Source organism: Danio rerio, chromosome 11 (genome assembly GCF_052040795.2).
Source record: "Danio rerio strain M-AB ecotype USA chromosome 11, GRCz13ab, whole genome shotgun sequence".
In the NCBI taxonomy this organism is placed as follows: Eukaryota; Metazoa; Chordata; class Actinopteri; order Cypriniformes; family Danionidae; genus Danio; species Danio rerio.
Window position 1 is genome coordinate 11,652,391 of NC_141031.1, and position 16,992 is coordinate 11,669,382.

At 37.1% G+C, this 16,992-nt stretch overlaps 2 protein-coding genes across 9 annotated transcripts in view; both read left to right on the forward strand.

Moving 5' to 3' along the window:
• pla2r1 (phospholipase A2 receptor 1) overlaps positions 1–16,992 on the forward strand; it is an 868,273-nt gene that overhangs the window by 289,846 nt on the left and 561,435 nt on the right. The gene's annotated exons all lie outside the window — the stretch shown is intronic.
• The window catches only part of hyls1 (HYLS1 centriolar and ciliogenesis associated), an 18,343-nt gene continuing 1,351 nt past the window's right edge, over positions 1–16,992 (forward strand). The window contains exons 1-12 of one of the 8 annotated variants that reach the window (XM_087273364.1): positions 1–276; positions 468–567; positions 687–803; positions 6,030–6,103; positions 6,188–6,230; positions 6,300–6,432; positions 6,529–6,584; positions 12,748–12,908; positions 12,984–13,029; positions 13,114–13,177; positions 16,717–16,798; positions 16,897–16,923. In XM_087273364.1, coding sequence (XP_087129490.1) covers positions 468–567; positions 687–803; positions 6,030–6,103; positions 6,188–6,230; positions 6,300–6,432; positions 6,529–6,584; positions 12,748–12,908; positions 12,984–13,029; positions 13,114–13,177; positions 16,717–16,798; positions 16,897–16,923 — 903 coding nt within the window. In that variant the 5' untranslated portion in view covers positions 1–276. Of the gene's footprint in view, positions 277–467; positions 568–686; positions 804–6,029; positions 6,104–6,187; positions 6,433–6,528; positions 6,585–6,691; positions 11,028–12,747; positions 12,909–12,983; positions 13,030–13,113; positions 14,276–15,322; positions 16,799–16,896; positions 16,924–16,992 lie in introns of those variants that run through there. The other 7 variants (XM_087273363.1, XR_015502387.1, XR_015502388.1 and 4 more) reach the window with 7 other exon arrangements.

The following is a 16,992-nucleotide window of genomic DNA, read 5'->3' on the forward strand; positions in this document are numbered from 1 at the left end:
GGAACCGCCGCCGTTGTCCTGGTACTGAAAACAACAACAAGCAAACCTGGCCATTTAAAGGTGAGAAAACACAGAATACACGTTATTTAACCATCCCTTATGTTTTATTGTGTTGCCGCGACAGGCTTCTTATTTCAACACTAAGTTATCGTTATCTATGGACGTTAGGTTGTTTTCAGTGAGGAAGTAAAGAGAGGTTTGTTTAGATTCAGCGAACATGTGTTTTCTCTTGAGGAAATGCGACGTTTTTACTAATACTGTACAAATCCTATAGAGGTAAAGTTGGTTTTATATTTAGATATTCAGACATTCTCCTTAATAATATAATTTCAGAAAAGTATTCTTTGCAAATTCTAAAATAACATGGTAAACAATATAGAGACTGCTAAATGAACGAATGTGCGAATATAAAACTAACTTTACCTTTATAAAAATACTTACTAATATCTGTGTTTGGTTAATAAAAGATGGAGAGTGTGGACTTTTCCGAGGAGGAGATCCAGGAGCAGTTGGCTGCGCTTGGATACAGTCATATTTCCAAACAAAGACTGCGCGAATTCAAGCGAGGTTAGAAAACATTTTAAAACATTTCACTGTCTTCTGTGTATTTTTTTTTTTTTTTTGGCATTTTATAACATACCTGAGCTTGCCTTCAAATAACGTGTCTTGAATGACATCTCCACTAGATCTAGATCATCTGATCCGTCATGAAAAGTCTAGGAGTCAGAGCTCTAGTGACTGGACTTCTCCAGCATCACAAAGCAGAACCAGCAAAAGTCCACCTGCCCTTATTAAGGAAAAGGGTGAGCTGTCTCTCTCTCCTGCATTATCATGTCACTTACCATAATAATACAATAAAGTTACATTATTTAAAATGTAATATATTGTATAACAATTCATTCACCCTTTTAATGTAACATTACATTTGATTATTTTAGATTACTTTTCAAAATTTGTAACGTTTTCAAAAGTTTTTAGTTCTTAATAATTTTCATACATTGGTTCAATGCTAAGGATTTTTTGTACTGGTCCGATCGGGCAAGTGGTTTAGATTTTTACTTGCCCTGCCAAAATCTTCACTGGCCCCACCAAAAAAAAGGGAGGTTAACCACATATTTTAAATAATGTGTCAAAAATAAAGTCTGTAAGTCTATAATTTCAATACTTAAAAAACAATTGTAAATATAAGTGTTATGCAAACAAAAAGAGCAGTATGGAAAATGCGGAGGCAGTTTGAAATTATTTAACAAAAGGTGGCTGACTTGTCAAACTGATGCCAAACTATGCATAACATCACTTCATTTTTATTTTGTCGTGTTGTTTCCACGTAAATGTCTACTTCCAACACGTTAGAGACAGACATTTTCATTTAGTCTTTTAATTTGATGTTGCTGCCATGTTGCTGTTTCTATGCTGTACTGGTTGTTACCAGGTTACAAAAAACAAAAAAGCATGGTCAAATCAATCAGATCCAGACGAATCGGAAAGCAATATGTTGTTTACGACATTACAGAGTAGGTCACATTTAAAGATTTAAAAGCACAAACATGAAAAAAAATGCACGCAATTGACAAATAGTCACAGACAAATTAAATGTTAGTGACAAGGCAGCACTGTCCCAATCGGGCCAGTAATGATCCGGTCTACTGTCCCAAGTGTCTCTCACGCTGGCCCTGGGCCACCGGGCTGTCCTTATTGTTAAGCCCTGCCACTAGTACTCATCAACACTGATTGTCAAAAAAATAAAATAAGATTAGATTAATTTAGTACTCATCAAAAATAATTCACATCAAAGATAAAAAGTTTGTCATTTAAGTGTGTGTGAAAAAGTTTATTTATATTTAGATCTAATTCTCATATAAATGTGTATATGATACAAATTATATATAAAAAAATATCCATGTAACAAATTTTTGTTTCTATGTATCTGTGTGTATCATGTACATAATAAATATAAATTAAGGCTGCTCAATATATCATTTCAGCATCCATATCGCAGATTTGCAATGTTGAAGATTTATAGTTGATCAGCTCCACTATTTAGAGTACATGAGATTCATGGAGTCATTGCAAAGTATATCCATAATATATCACAATATATATCACAGAAAAACTAAATATCAAAATGTCCGATTATTCCAACTTCATGCAGCCTTAATATAAATAATGCAAAGACATATATCATGTCAAAGCAAGCTTTTATTTTATATGCGATTAATCAAGATAATTTTTTTGCCCAGCACTAGAAAATTTTAATTTTCAGTCAGACTTTAAAACCTTTTTTTTTTTTTAGATACGGATTTAAAAAATAATGACAGAATTTATTGATATTCAATGGGCTTTTTTTAAAAAAAAAAAACAATTGTATCAAAAATAGAACAAAAAAATAAAGATTTAAATGCTAGAAATGTGTTTACTTTAAATTTCTTTAGAGGGAGATTTTTAGTTTTCCTCAAAATAGGTTGATGTGGGCATTGTAGCACTTTGAATGCATGCAATGCCTGTTTCATTCACACTTGAGCAGAAATTCCATATATGCCTCACAAAAGTTGTACAATATTCCAGGAAAACCCTAATATTATGGATGAAAGAATCCAGCTATTGCTGGAGTTGAATGAAAATAAGATCTGAATAAACAAAAAAAGGCTTAAACTGATCATTTACACGACTGTGACAATAAATGTAGATTAAGTCAGAATTATTTGCCCCCCTTTTAATTTTTTTTCCTATTTTAAATATTTTCAAAATGATGTTTAACAGAGCAAGTACATTTTCACATTATGTCTGATAATACTTTTTCTTTTGGAGAAAGTCTTATTTGTTTTATTTAGGCTAGAATAAAAGCAGTTTTACATTTTTTAAAAACCATTTAAGGGTCAAAATAATTAGCCCCTTTAAGCTATATTCTTTTCCGATAGTCAGCATAAAAACTATCGTTATACAATGACTTGCCAAATTACCCTAACCTGCCTTTTAATGTCACTTTAAGCTGTATAGAAGTTTCTTTAAAAATGTCTAGTCAAGTATTACTTACTGTCATCATGGCAAAGAGAAAATAAATCAGTTATTAGAGATGAGCTATTAAAACTATTATGTTTAAAAATGTGTTAAAAAAATAAACAGGGGGGCCCGGAGGCATTTAGTATTTTCATAAGAAAGTCGATTTATAATCCGCTGCTAACTGACATAGCATGTTACTGTAGAATATAGCCATAAAATAATATGCTAGATACATGAACTCACTATGATTTAACTATTACAGAAACAGATGTGACTGGCTATATCATATCTAGATAAAGATGTCTATATATATATATATATATATATATATATATATATATATATATATATATATATATATATATATATATATATATATATCATATCTAGAAAGAAAGTACAATTTACATTTTTCTGACTAATTCGCATGTATTTACATTAATGTGCAGCACATTTTATTGATTATCTACAGTTATGTTATTTCACCAAAACTACACACATTTTCTGCTGTAAAAACAAATATTAAGCTTCATCTGTAACTTAGCTAGAACTATTCAGTTTTGCGAAACAGTTGTATTATTACCTCATCAGCTTCAGCTGCTCAAAATAATGAATGATGTGCAGTGGCGTGGTGCAGTGGAATATTTTTAAACCATGTGACAACAGAGCCACTCCCACCTGCCGGTAGAAACAGGTACGGCTGAATAGATTACTTTTTAAATACCCGACACAAACGCTGCTTTAGGTAGAATACGCGTGATATTTGTTACTTTTACACATGTTAATTTTCAGAACTTTGATAACAAAATAAATGTTATACAACCTATTTTTATTTAAGTGCAACATATTCCAAAAGATCAGGGGCTTTTGACAATACATCAGGGGCTTAAGCCCCCAAAGCCCTCCCCTCGCAACGCCCCTGGTTTAATAGCTATGATAAAGTTTTTAAAATCAAATATTTACATAGCTATGAGAGGAAAGGTTTGTGCAGTGGTTAGCATGATCGCCTCACAACAACAAGGTCGCTGGTTTGAGCCTCAGCTGGATCACTTGGCGTTTCTGTCTGGAGTTTACCTGTTCTCCACCGTGTTTGCTCCGGTTTCCCGCACAAGTCCAATGACGTGCTACAAGTGAATTGGGTATGCTAAAATTGACCATGGTAAGTGTGTGTGAGTGAGTGTGTATGGATGTTTCCCAGTGATTGGTTGCAGCTGGAAGGGCATCCACTGCGTAAAACATATCCTGGATAAGTTGCCGGTTCATTCTGCTGTGGCAAAACCAGATTAATAAAGGGACTAAGCCGAAAATAAATTATATGAATGAATGAGAGGAAACGCTGGAATCAAAAACAATGCCTTGTAATAAACAGAAGTATATATTTTTTATAAACCAAAATAGGAAATAAACACAGTAATTTACCAAACAGCTTTTTATTAGCAAGTTTTGCAAAATAGCCTTATTCATGTGTCCTAGCTTTTTACAAACGATATTGAAATGTAACAGCCCTTTTACAACATTTTTAAATTTATTTTAAAAAATCATCAGTATCTGTAACATATTACAGTTACACTTGTTTTGTAATTTAATTATGTATTACATAAGAGCATTTCATGTAACTAGTTACTCCCCAAAACTGAGAAAATAATGATGCATTTCATTTATTTGTATTATATGTTTTCCTTAAATCCAAAGAACAAAAAGACATAAAATACAAAATTAAAATAACATGGGTAAATTAAAACATTCAATAATAATAATACATCTATTTTAAAGCAACGGTTTATGCAAAAATGAAACTCACAGTTTACACAAAGGTTTCAAACCTCATTGAAATTATTATAATTTTTTTCTTATAAACAAAGATATTTTAAAGAATGTTGGAGACTGGTAGTCACTGACAGTCATCATAGGATAAAAAGAATACTATGGAAGTCAGTGGCCACTATGCCTTTAATGCACAAGTGTGTAGAGAATTTTAGCTCTAGCAAATTTTAGACAAAGAAGGGAATTGCATTTAATAATTATTGAGCAGAGAGAGAAATTGCTTAACTCCCAATGGCTTTAATATGATTGAGGTTTGCAGAAACACACACAAGGAGTGTATTAGGTGATTTATTCCAGAGAAAATAAACAAAAAGCGCTCTGGGGCAAGCTCAAATGTATGGTCGGTGCTCTTTGGGTGAGGGATTCATCAAAATAGCAACAAGAATCAGTCCAAGGAACTCGAATAAAGTGAAAAATTTAAAAAGCCTTTATTCACATGGCTAAATCTTTAAAAACCTACGCGTTTCAGCAGAAGTCTGCCTTCATCAGGGTAACAGTGATCAGGTGCGTCTAGAGTCTCCTTTGAGTACTACGGTCACATGACTCATTTAAACATCTCAAATGGCATTCAAATAATTTAACAAGCAAAGTCTACTATCATTATAAATCCGGCATAGATACAAACACCCACTTGCATATATGGGAAAAGAGAGAGAGAAAAAAAAAAGAAAAAAATGGAAAATACATATAAATACAAACATATACATCAATGTATAATGATAATCTGTAAAGCATCTATAGAAAAACTCATTCATTCATTAATTTTCTTGTCGGCTTAGTCCCTTTATTTATCCGGGGTCTTACAGAGGAATGAACCGACAACTTATCCAGCAAATGTTTTACGCAGCGGATGCCCTTCCAGCCGCAACCCATCACTGGGAAAGATCCATACACACTCATTCACACATACACTTTGGACAATTTAGCCTACCCAATTCACCTGTACCGCATGGTTTTGGACTGTGAGGGAAACCGGAGCACCTGGAGGAAACCCACACGAATGCGGGCAGAACATGCAAACTTCACACAGAAACGCCAGCTTACCCAGCCGAGGCTCGAATCATCAACCTTCTTGCTGTGAGGCGACAGCACTACCTTCTGCGTCGCCTCATTTAACATCTTATATGTTAAAAATGAAAACCTAAAATTTGTAATATTGAAATTGTAAAGATTCTTTAAAAACTTAATTTGTGTTTCTGCTTTAGTTCAGCTGAACAACATCGGCCCCAGTCTTAACTACGTTACCTTCAACACCAGCTCAGCAGCTCAACAGAGAGAGGTATGACTTTCTACACATCTTAAAAATCAAAGCATTTTACCATTTCTGAATGCATAATGTATATGTTTTCCTGTCCATATCTAGATTTTCACCTCCACCTTTAATGAGGAAGATCATGAAGACGCTGGTATGAATCACTACTATGATTTATATTCACGACACTCAGTTGCTCATAGACCGGCACGGCCGTCCACAGCACCCAACAGATTGGAGACTGAGGAAAGACCCTCAGAAATATTTCACTCAGTTTTGGATGATAGTGAGACAACAAGTCCTGATGGAGATCATCATACTCATATGAAGCCTATGATTAAAAGGAAAGTGCTAAGGTAGGAAGATGTGACATTTATTTATTTAGATTGGGTCGTGATGTAAAATATCATTATAATCAATGCACATTCGTTTCCTGTTGTCTTGTTACATAGGAAGCATCAAGGTCGGTCTCGTGTCTGTGATGAGTCTACACATAGTGAAGATTCTGGTAAGTTTTATGTAACATTTTTAAACATTTTTAAAAGTACTTCACTCAAAAAAAAAAATAAAATTGTCATCATTTACTCTGTTTGACAGAGTTTTTTTTTTAACTGAAAATAACTCAAACTGGTTTGGAACATTTATTGGTTGATTAAATTATGGCAGAATTTTCATTTTTGGGTTAACTACCAACCAAAAATTACTTGACCCCATTATAAGGCTTTGTTATATACAGCATATATACATCATAATGCTTCTTGAGTCATTTTAAAATGTTTGAAAAAGAATATATAAAATGTCCTAATAGTGTTTTTAGCAGCGTGGGTCACATATATGACTGTCAACAGCTCAAAAAATGTGTTTTGGTGTTTCGTGACCCTTTTTTTTACCTTCCTGTTGTGATCGGGTCAAATCTGACCGATTTACAAGTTAAAACACTCATAAATATTGTGTTTTACATCTGAATGCCTCAATATCTTATGATATCCTCCACACTAAGCACTTGAACATATAAAATTGATGATCATCTCTTTCATTAAATTTTGAGTGTTTTATTCAACCTTGCTACATCTGTGGTGTTCCCGGGCTAGCAGGAGAACTTTTAGCTTAGCATCAATTATTTTATTGAACTAGACCATTAGCATCTCATTCAAAAATGACTAAAGTATAACTAGTGCTAGTTCTGTGTCCATATTCACCACCTATACCCTCAGTCACTACTTCCTACATTTTTTCAATAATATAGTCCAATTGAAGGACTGAATGAAAATTTAAGCACTCAGTACACAGGAAAGGATACTGTTTTGTTTTGCTATGGTTGATAAATCATTCAAATGGATTAAAACTTCAGTTTCTTTGGTCAGACCCTGTGATAGTGTTTTAAATTCTGTTATCTATTGTTCATTTTGTAATACGTTTTCAGTGTCTATTTGTCTATAGTTTTCACTGTAGTCAAATCCTATAAATTTATGTTAGACATTACTTTGTAGTGAGACATTGTTCACAGCTAAAGAATGTTGAATAAAAATTGTGTGGTGAAAAATGTTTTTTGTGCTAATTTAAGACCAGTTTTAAAACAGACTGCTCAATTTTGATCGGGAACAGTAAAGTAAGGTGTGGGATGTGAACACGATGGGAGGGTTAAAAGAACAACTTTGTAACATAGTATTTACTCTCATTTTCAATTTAAGAAGGTAGTTCACCCAAAACTGAAAATTTTATTATAATTTACTCATCAATCACTATATATTCATAAATTTTCCTTCGACTTAGCTCCTTATTTAGCAGAGGTTGCCACAGTGTAACGTACCAACTATTCCAGCATATGTTTTATACAGCGGATGCCCTTCCAGCCACAACCCAGTACTGGGAAACACCCATACGTTCTCACATATTTGTACACTACAGCCAATTTACTTCATGCAATTCACCTATAGCGCATCTCTTTGGACTGTGGGGTGAACCAGAGTACCTGGAGGAATTCCATGCAAACTCCACACAGAAATACCAACTGGCCCAACTTGGACTTGAACCAGTGACCTTCTTGCTGTGAGGCGACATTGCTAACCACTGAGCCAAAAACATAAACTTCGGTAGTATTCTATTATAAAAAAACAAGCTCCCATACAGCAGGTGGCACAATTACCCTTGTTAACCCTAATAAGTTCTTACTGGTAATCTTCTTAGTTACAGCCCCTCCCTCTCAGCCATCTGCTTTGGCTCAAAAGCTGAGCTGATTTTCATACTGAGGCCTGAGAGAGAGAACTGTCTATCTACCTCAGGATGTATAAAGCTTTTGAGAGCCGTCTGGAAAATGAAAGCAATGAAGATGAAGCATCCCTGTCCTCTTCCTTCTGGACAGATCGAGAGAGCGAGGAGGAAGATGATAAGGACTATGTTAAGAAAGAAAACAAAAGGACTGAGAAAAGGCCTGAAAGAGACAGTAAAGATGAGCAGGATAATAAAGAGAGGACGATGCATAAAAATTTGGATTCTGAAGATGACAAGGAAAAAAGAATGGAGCAATTCACAAAAGCAATTCAAGAAAAAGGAGATGAAAAACAAAGTAAAGAAGAGAAAAATGTAAAAGAGGTTAAAAGTAAAGGAAACATGAGTAAAGAAGCAGGCAAGAGTGAGGAAGAAGAGAGTGAAGAGGAAAATGAAAGTTCAGAAGAGGAGAAAGAGAGTGAAGAGGAGGAAGATGAAAGTTCAGAAGAAAATGAAGATGAGAATGAAGAGGAAGAAGAAAGTAAGGAAGAGAACAAAGGAGGAAAAGAACAAGAAAGTGAGCATGAAGAGTTTGAGCTATATGAACTACAAAAAGAGAATGATGACTCAGAAGAAAGTGAGGTGGAGGAAAGTGAAGAGGAGGAAGACGGAAAAGAATTTGAAGACAAGGAAGAGCAAAGTGAAGTAGAAGAAGGGGGAAAGGAAAGTGAAGAGAAAGAAGAATGTGAAGAAGAGGAAATGGTGGAAAGAAGTGAAGCGTCAAAAAAAGAGAAGAGTCAAGAGGAAGAAAAAGAGCAAGAAAGTGAAGAGGAGAAAAAAGAAAGGGACCTTGATGAGACTGAAGAGCAAAGTGACGTTGAAGAAGAGGGAAAGGAAAGTGTTGAAAAAGAAGAAAGTGGAGAAGAGCTAACGGGGGAAAGAAGTCAAGAGGAAAACAGTGAGCAAGAAAGTGAAGAAGGGGAGGAAGGAACTCAAGACGAGGAGGAAGAAGAGTTTTCAGAGGAAGAACCAGAAGATAGTGAAAAGGAGGAAAAAGAGGAAATTTTTTTTGGAGAAGATGACATACAAAATGAGGAAGAGGAAAAAAAAGAAGACAGTAAAGAGGAAGAAGAAAGTCAAGAGGAATTTTTCAAACCAGAATTTTATTTTTGTGAACAGAGAAAACGGAATGAGAGGAAGGACGAGGAAGAGCCAGAAAAAGAAGTGACTGAGGATGAACTAAATAGTGAGAAGGAGAGAGAAAGCTTTAGTGGAGGAAACACTGAGGAGAACGAGGAGAAAAAAAATGAAATTGATAATTCAGAGGGTGAAAAAGATCAAGCCAATGAACAAGATGAGCTTTATTCAAAAGAAGATTTAAATAGGGAAGGAAGGCTTACAGGTATAGATTCAGACATGGATGAAAAGATAAACAATCTCTCCAGGAAAAAGGGCACTGGTGGAAGTGGGGAGGAAAACTATACATTTTCAGAGGAAGAAGGCGAATATGAAGGAGATAACCTATGTTTTGCATCAGAAGATCATGAAGGCATTAAAGTAAAGGCAGACATTGATAAATCTTTTTTAATGAAAGAAAGTACAGAAAACTCTGAAAGTGAGGGATCAGAGAACAGCAAACAGAGAGAACCTAACAAAAACAATGAAGAGGAACTAACTGATGAGGAAGAGGAAAGAGAGTGTTTTATAAAAGACTGTACAGAGGAAAACATTGGCAGCAACAACAAAGAGGAGGGGATTTGTGAAGGAAATGGAAACCATGTCAAGGAAAAGAGGCAATATTTGTCGGATGACTATGATGAAGAGATAAAACTTCGAAAGAGTGAGGAAAAAATTAACAACAAGGACCTGGTAAAGAATGTGCCAGGAGCAGATGAACATGACAGTGAGGCTGAAGGAGAGAAACGACAATCTAATTCAGCTGAACAGGATGATGAACAAGAGAAGAGCAAATGGTTTTTTGATGGACCTGTTGAGGAAGAGGAAAGGCAGGACAGGAACTCATGGATGAGTGATGATGATGATGATGATGATGATTATGATTATGTTACAGTAGTCAGTGGCCAGTCTGAGAAAGAAGAGGATAATTATACTTGGGGACAAGAGCTGAAGCTGAAGAAGGAAACTAGAGATATGGGTGTTGGCGATGTTCATGAAAGTCTGGGCAGTCCTGCTGCAAGCATTTTAACATCTGGTTATGGCACATACAGACCAGACTCGTCGAAATATGGAGACCCAGAAGAAGTGGACTATAGAGACGACTGCACTGTGGCTGGATTAGAAGAAGAGAATGAATCAGTTTTATATGATATTGACTATGAAGATAACAGCAGTCTGCTCTGGTTCAAGGAAAATCTAACAACTGATGGACGAGGTCCGACAGAATCACCTGATGGTAGGCAAAGTGTGGTTGCTCAGCAAAGCCATGATGGATTTAAGGATAATAAACCTCAGTTTCCCGATTTGCCAAGTCAAGCCGAGCAGCACCAGAGTCCAGCAAAAAATGACAATGCAACTGAAGAGTCAAGCTCCCAAAATGTGGCGTATTTCAATGAAGGTTTGGAGTTGGAGGCTTTGCGGTACAGTCTTGACCACCCCTTTAATTTGAGGCACAGGAGGGGCAGAGTTCAGAAGAGACCCGAGGAGAGACAATATCATGGAGGATATGATGAGGAACACCAAAGGAGAAAGGAGACGAGAGTCAGAGCTTATGCTGGCTGCCTTGGTGTGTTACACTGGTTAATGGGATTTGCTTTAATTTTAAAGGTGTCAAGCATCTCTGCATAGTTTAGCTTTAAACCCTAATCAAATACACCTGAAAGAACTAATCGAGTCCTTCAGGCTTGTTTAAAACCTTAAAGTGTGATTAAGCAGAGTTGGAGCTAATCTCTACAGGGCTGCAAACCTCCAGGAACTGAAGTTCATACCCCTGTTTTAAAATATTGTCATAGTTCAGCCCCCCAAAAATTACAATTCTGTTATCATTTACTACATCATCCTCCAGTTCTTTTAAACCTGCCTGAATTTATTTAATCTTTTGCAAACAAAAGAAGATAATTTGAAGATATTTTGTTGGAAACCACTTGTTGGAAACCATTGACTTCCATTTTATGTTTTTGTTTTTTTGGTTGCTTTGGATGTCAGTGGCTGCCGGTTTTCAACAATCTTTAAAATATTGTGTGTAAGAATAAAGAAAGAAACTCATAAAGGTTTGGAACCACTTGAGATAGAGGAAATGGTGGGTCAGTTTTTCTTTTTAGGGTAATCTGTCCCTATCATCGTGAGACACATATATGACTGTCAGCATCTCAAAAAATGTGTTTTGTTGTTTCGTGACCCTTTAACGTCTGTTGAAATCAAATACAAAAACAACAGTAGAACTCACAGTACTAGTGCAGATGAGAATTTCTACACAAACAATGTGAAGGGAACTCAAGGGACCTGGACTGAAAAAGCTGTGTAGTCTTAAGAAAACCACTTATCAGCAAGGCTAAGTAAAAAAAAAAAAGGCTTACATGTGCTAGGAAACGTAACGATCGGACTGAAAGAAGGTGATGTGGTCTTGCGAGTCCAAATTTACCCTGCTCCAGAGTCGAGGGTTAGTAATAGTCCCATAACAATTATCGAATAGTTCTCTGATTGTAGTTATCTAATGTACTAAAATGTGTAAATTTTTAGGATAATCTCAATAATTGTCATTAATATTTAAAAAATCACACGATCACAAGCCAAACAATGATCAATGCATGTAAAGTTTGCAGAACACTGCATTTTTACTTTTAATTTAGCTTGTCATTCCAAAAATTAATACGCTGGGTCCAAAATTATATATGTCCTTACTATATAGTATGGGAAAAGCAGTATATAAGTAGAGTAATATGTCTGAATTCATAGTATTTGAAAAATAGCAGCACACTTTCCCATGATGCCAAGTGAGAGAATTCATTAATGGGAGTGAAATGATGCAATTGATGCGGAAAGGTCAAGTGATAATGACAAAGTAGTGGTACATCCAAATTCCATTCATACTACTCGCAATCATAGTATATATAACATACTTTTCTAAAGGTTGTGAAGTGAATTCAATGTAGTACCTACTTTAGTGGTGTTCAATTTTGGTTGCAGCTATAATCCTTTTTACAAAGTTAATAATAAGAGGTCGTGCTAATTTTTGATGGAATATTTTTCTCTGTTCACACAATTCTGCACAAGAGACATTTCTTATTCTCAATGTTCAACACAATTGTGTTGCCTAATGTTTGGAAGATTTAAAAAAATATTAGACTCCTTTGTCACTTTTTATCAATTTAAACAAATTCTTTTTTCAAAAATATCACGTCAGATACTATCTAAAACTCTTTTGTGGAGTATTTGTGCACATTAGAGATGTAGTTATTACATTTAAATGTGTAGGATATGAGTAATCATATTCATATGTTTTGCAGGTACAGTCAGTGAACTGGAGGAGCGTTTGGATCAGATGCGGATTCCTACTTCTCGTGTGCATTATGACTCAGAGAGTGAAGAAACAGAAAGCTATACTGACAGAACCAGCTCAGTGACAGAGGAATCCTCAAGTGCTTTCCAACAATACATCAGAGGCATGGTCAGTATATAAACATTTTCCTACATATCAGTCTTAACGTTTTGAGTGATAAACTTTTATTTATTTTTTTTATAGACACGGTCACACAGTGAGAGTGATATCCGACCTCGTCCAAAGTCATGTGAGTGTAATTTTCCTATTTTCAGTTCTAAGATTCTTTGATTGTTAGTTTGAAGGCATTTTCACAGTCGGATTCTCTTCCCAGTTATTAGGCCAGTTTTTGATCATCCTCACACAAGGAACTTGAAGAAAACTGATCCAGTTGCAAAGTATGTAAAACCTGAATCTTTTGTTATTGGTTGAAAATTTTACTTTTGTTAAATACACTTCCCTTCAAAACTAAACTCTAAAATGTAGCTGTGGTTGCGGAGTGATTTTGAGTTGCATCGATTTGTCACCAAAATCTTGTATTGATGATTGTAGAGTTGGACAGCTGGATAAAATTATTCTTCAGCACATTTCAAAGATTTTCAATAGGGTTAAAGTCTGGACTCTTTGGTGGCCAATTCATGTGTGAAAAACGTCTCGTGCTCCCTGAATCGGGTCTGGCTGCAGTCTCTGTGCAGATGCAAGCTGAGCTGCATCCAGTCCTTTTTATTGTGAACACCTAACCCCTCCCCTAACCCCTGACGTCACCAGCTCCACTGACTTCATTGTGTCTGACACTGCATCTCTGGGCGATGCAATCTCAGCTTGCGTCATAAGGCTGCATCCAGATACTATTGGAAACTGGAGCTGACCAAATTACAGCATCCCCAGATCACAGCACTGCCACCCAGGTATGGTAAGCACCAGGCATGATGGGTGCATTACTTCACCCACCTCTCTTCTTAAGCCTGGTTTATATTTCTGCATCAAGTGATCGACTCACGGTGGCGAGCCAAATTGACTGTCAGGTCACCGGGAAATGTCCCGGTGCTCGCTATAGCGAGTACGCCCCTGGCGTGACACATGGTGCATGCAACGTGCATAGCTGTGCATTCATACTTCTGCGCGCTGTTTCTGTTGCTCTGCAATAACACTTTCAAAACACTAGTTGGCAGTGAGGTGTTTATGTTCCTCTGTGGCGAGTTTCTTCGCTGGTGTTTTGTTTTTTCTGAACGCTTTCTTAATGAACAAGTGGTTCAAACTCGCTCATTTTGAGGCAGTAACAGGCGGACGTGCAACAACTTTAACCATGAGGTAAATACAATACAAAACAAAACTTTCCATTCAGAGCTCCTTCGAGGGACTCCACACTTGTAAACAATCACTCCAATGGGCTCTCTGTCCTGCCCAGACTTGTCAGTACTACCAAGTCGACCAATCACAGAGCTTATGCTATGTGTAGTTGCGAGGTGTTGTTACATTTTTCAAGGTGCGCACAAGTGTGCCGCAAGCCTGCGTTTGAGTGAAGGTCTCGGCCGTTAGATCGCCCCCTGGGGGCTGGCTGCAGTACAAGTCATAAAGCCCGCCTCCTCCGTGTTAATGAAGGAGACTTGAGCCCAAATAAAAAAAAAATTATTACACTTGCAATAAAATGTCCCGAAAGATGGTTCTGGTCGATTAAGGCACTGGTTATTGTGCTGAAATAGGTGCAGATCTTCATTTTTGTAAACAGTTTGTTTTTAGCAGTAATTTAATGCTGGGCGTGTCATCGTGATTGACAGCTGTGATTGACAGTTTCTCAAAGCAGCGCGTCTGAGCTTCGGCAGGAGACTGAAGTGTTATTATTCGATTTCTGTGTTATTTTAACATGACAAAATGAGTTCAGCAGTAAACTATAGTTTCTGACATACATGATCCTGTGTTTATTCGCTAAGTTCAGGGCTTTTTTCGGGCTTTATTAGTTTGCTGATACACGCCTAACCACCCAGATAGCAAAACACAGTTCCGGCTAGATTCTCGCCTGCCGGAGACTTATCCCTTAGAGCTCAGACTGACTAACGTTACCTCTGCTGGACTTACTCCGGATGCCTGGACTCACTACCCGATTCCAGCCCGAGTCAATCGAGCCAGATGCCGCGGCCGAGCGAGCCGGCGCTGCCGCATGCGAGCCGCAATCAGCCCGCGACGCCGCGAGTATGTTATGCGCTGCGGCCTGGAGCTGGCGCGATTGAATATATAAAACCCTCATATTTGTTAACGTTATTACATCCATTTGTGTTGATATGACAGCAAACGCATGCTGAGAAGTTCGGGGGGTGTGGTTGATTTTACATAAAGCGTTTGGTTGGAAGCTCGACTCCGCTCATTTTCGCGCCTCCTCCTCTGGCTCCATCAGACAGTCCTTCTGCGCATGTCAAGGCTCCAATTTCAGCAGTCTTTTGCGACAGTTTGTGCCCGTCAAGCAGGCGTTTTGCCCTCAAGGCGTTCAGTGGGAAAAAGGGCTGTCGCGTCGTCCATATTTTTTACAGTCATTGGGTGCGCATCAGCGATGCCACGGCGAGGGCTATGCGTCCACGTGTAGGCCACGCTGTAGCATACGCGTGCGCTTGACACAGAGGTATAAATCTGCCTTTACCCTGATGTGCCCATTAATCTGGAGCAGGGTAAATTTTGACTCATAGAACCACAATCCCTTCTTTCAGTCCAATCGTCATGTTTCCTAGCCCTTTTTTTTTTTTTTTTTGCTTAGCCTTACTGATAAGTGGTTTACTTAAGCCTACACAGCTTTTTCAGTCTCGATCCCTTGAGTTACCCTTAACATTGTTACTGTAGAAATTCTTGTCTGCACAATTACTTTCACTATTGCACATAGCTGTGAGTTCTACTGTTGTTTTTATATAAGATTTCAACAGATGTTAAAAGTCTGTGTTAACCAGTAGTTTCTAAGACTTATTTCAGGACGTTGATGTACTTCCAACAGAATCAAAACTAGTGTCAGGCAGGGCTTTCTTTTTTCCAAATCATTCCCTTGTAGCAAACTAATGGTAAGAGGGAGTGGGCAAGAAAATTGTGGCTGAAGGCATCAGACAGACATTAACAAAGGACTGCCCCTCCAAACTAGGAAGCAAATGCTCAGACTTTGATTGAAGATTGCCAAAAAACAAACATTTGCTTTCAATAGATGAAAAATGATGAGTGTTATTAATATAAACATTGTAAATTCAGATTTCACACTGACTTTGTGATTGCGATTTCAAACATTCAAGATTTTTCCCTTCCTCTAAGATGATGGTTCCCCACTATCCCACTCACCGAATCATGGCCTCCCAATCATCCCCATCCACTGAATTGGCTCTATCACTGTCTTTCCACTCTACCTATAGCTGATGTGTGGTGAGCACACTGGCGCCATTGTCTTGTGGCTGCCGTCGCATCATCCAAGTGGATGCTGCATACTGGTGGTGGTATGGAGAGACCCCCCTCATGATTGTGAAGTGCTTTGGGTGTATGACCATACACAATAAAAATGCTGTATGAATACACATTGCATTACTAACCTTCCAGTTTTTAATAATGCGTTGGACAGTTCTTGACCCAATTTGAGTATTCTGCAATCTCCCTGAATGTTTTTGCTTGATTCCTGCAAATTATTTGACTCTTCTAAAACAGATTAGCATCCACAACCACTGGATGTGTTTACTGACATGCGTTTGAGAAATGAGAAGCTCCTCTCTACATCAGTTACGATCAAATTACTCGTTACCAGCTGAAACGTAATCATGCATGCATTAATTATCCAAAGGGAGGCTGTTATCTTATTGCATTTGGTAAATCCAGGTGCTCCCCTTTTATAATATTTTTTTAATGGGTAGTGTATCCTGTAATACTTGGAACTAGAAAAGTTCTTAATTATTCACAACGTGTTTTGCTTCTTTATCAGGTATCTTCAGTATAAGCAGGAGTGGGAGATGTTTAAGCCTCCAGGAGAGAAGAGCAGGAAGGAGCTACATTGGGCCATCAGGGTACCATTCTAATATTTTTCTTGTCTTAAGATGAAAAGAGTGTTTGTTTGTTTGCTAATTTCAATAAAACAAACAACTTTTTCTTTTCTTATCCCCAGGAACAACTTATGTATCAGCCTCCACCAGTAAGTCATGTTATATAAAGTACTTTTCAGCATGTCTGTGTGTACAGCTTTAGAAAAGTGTACAGAACA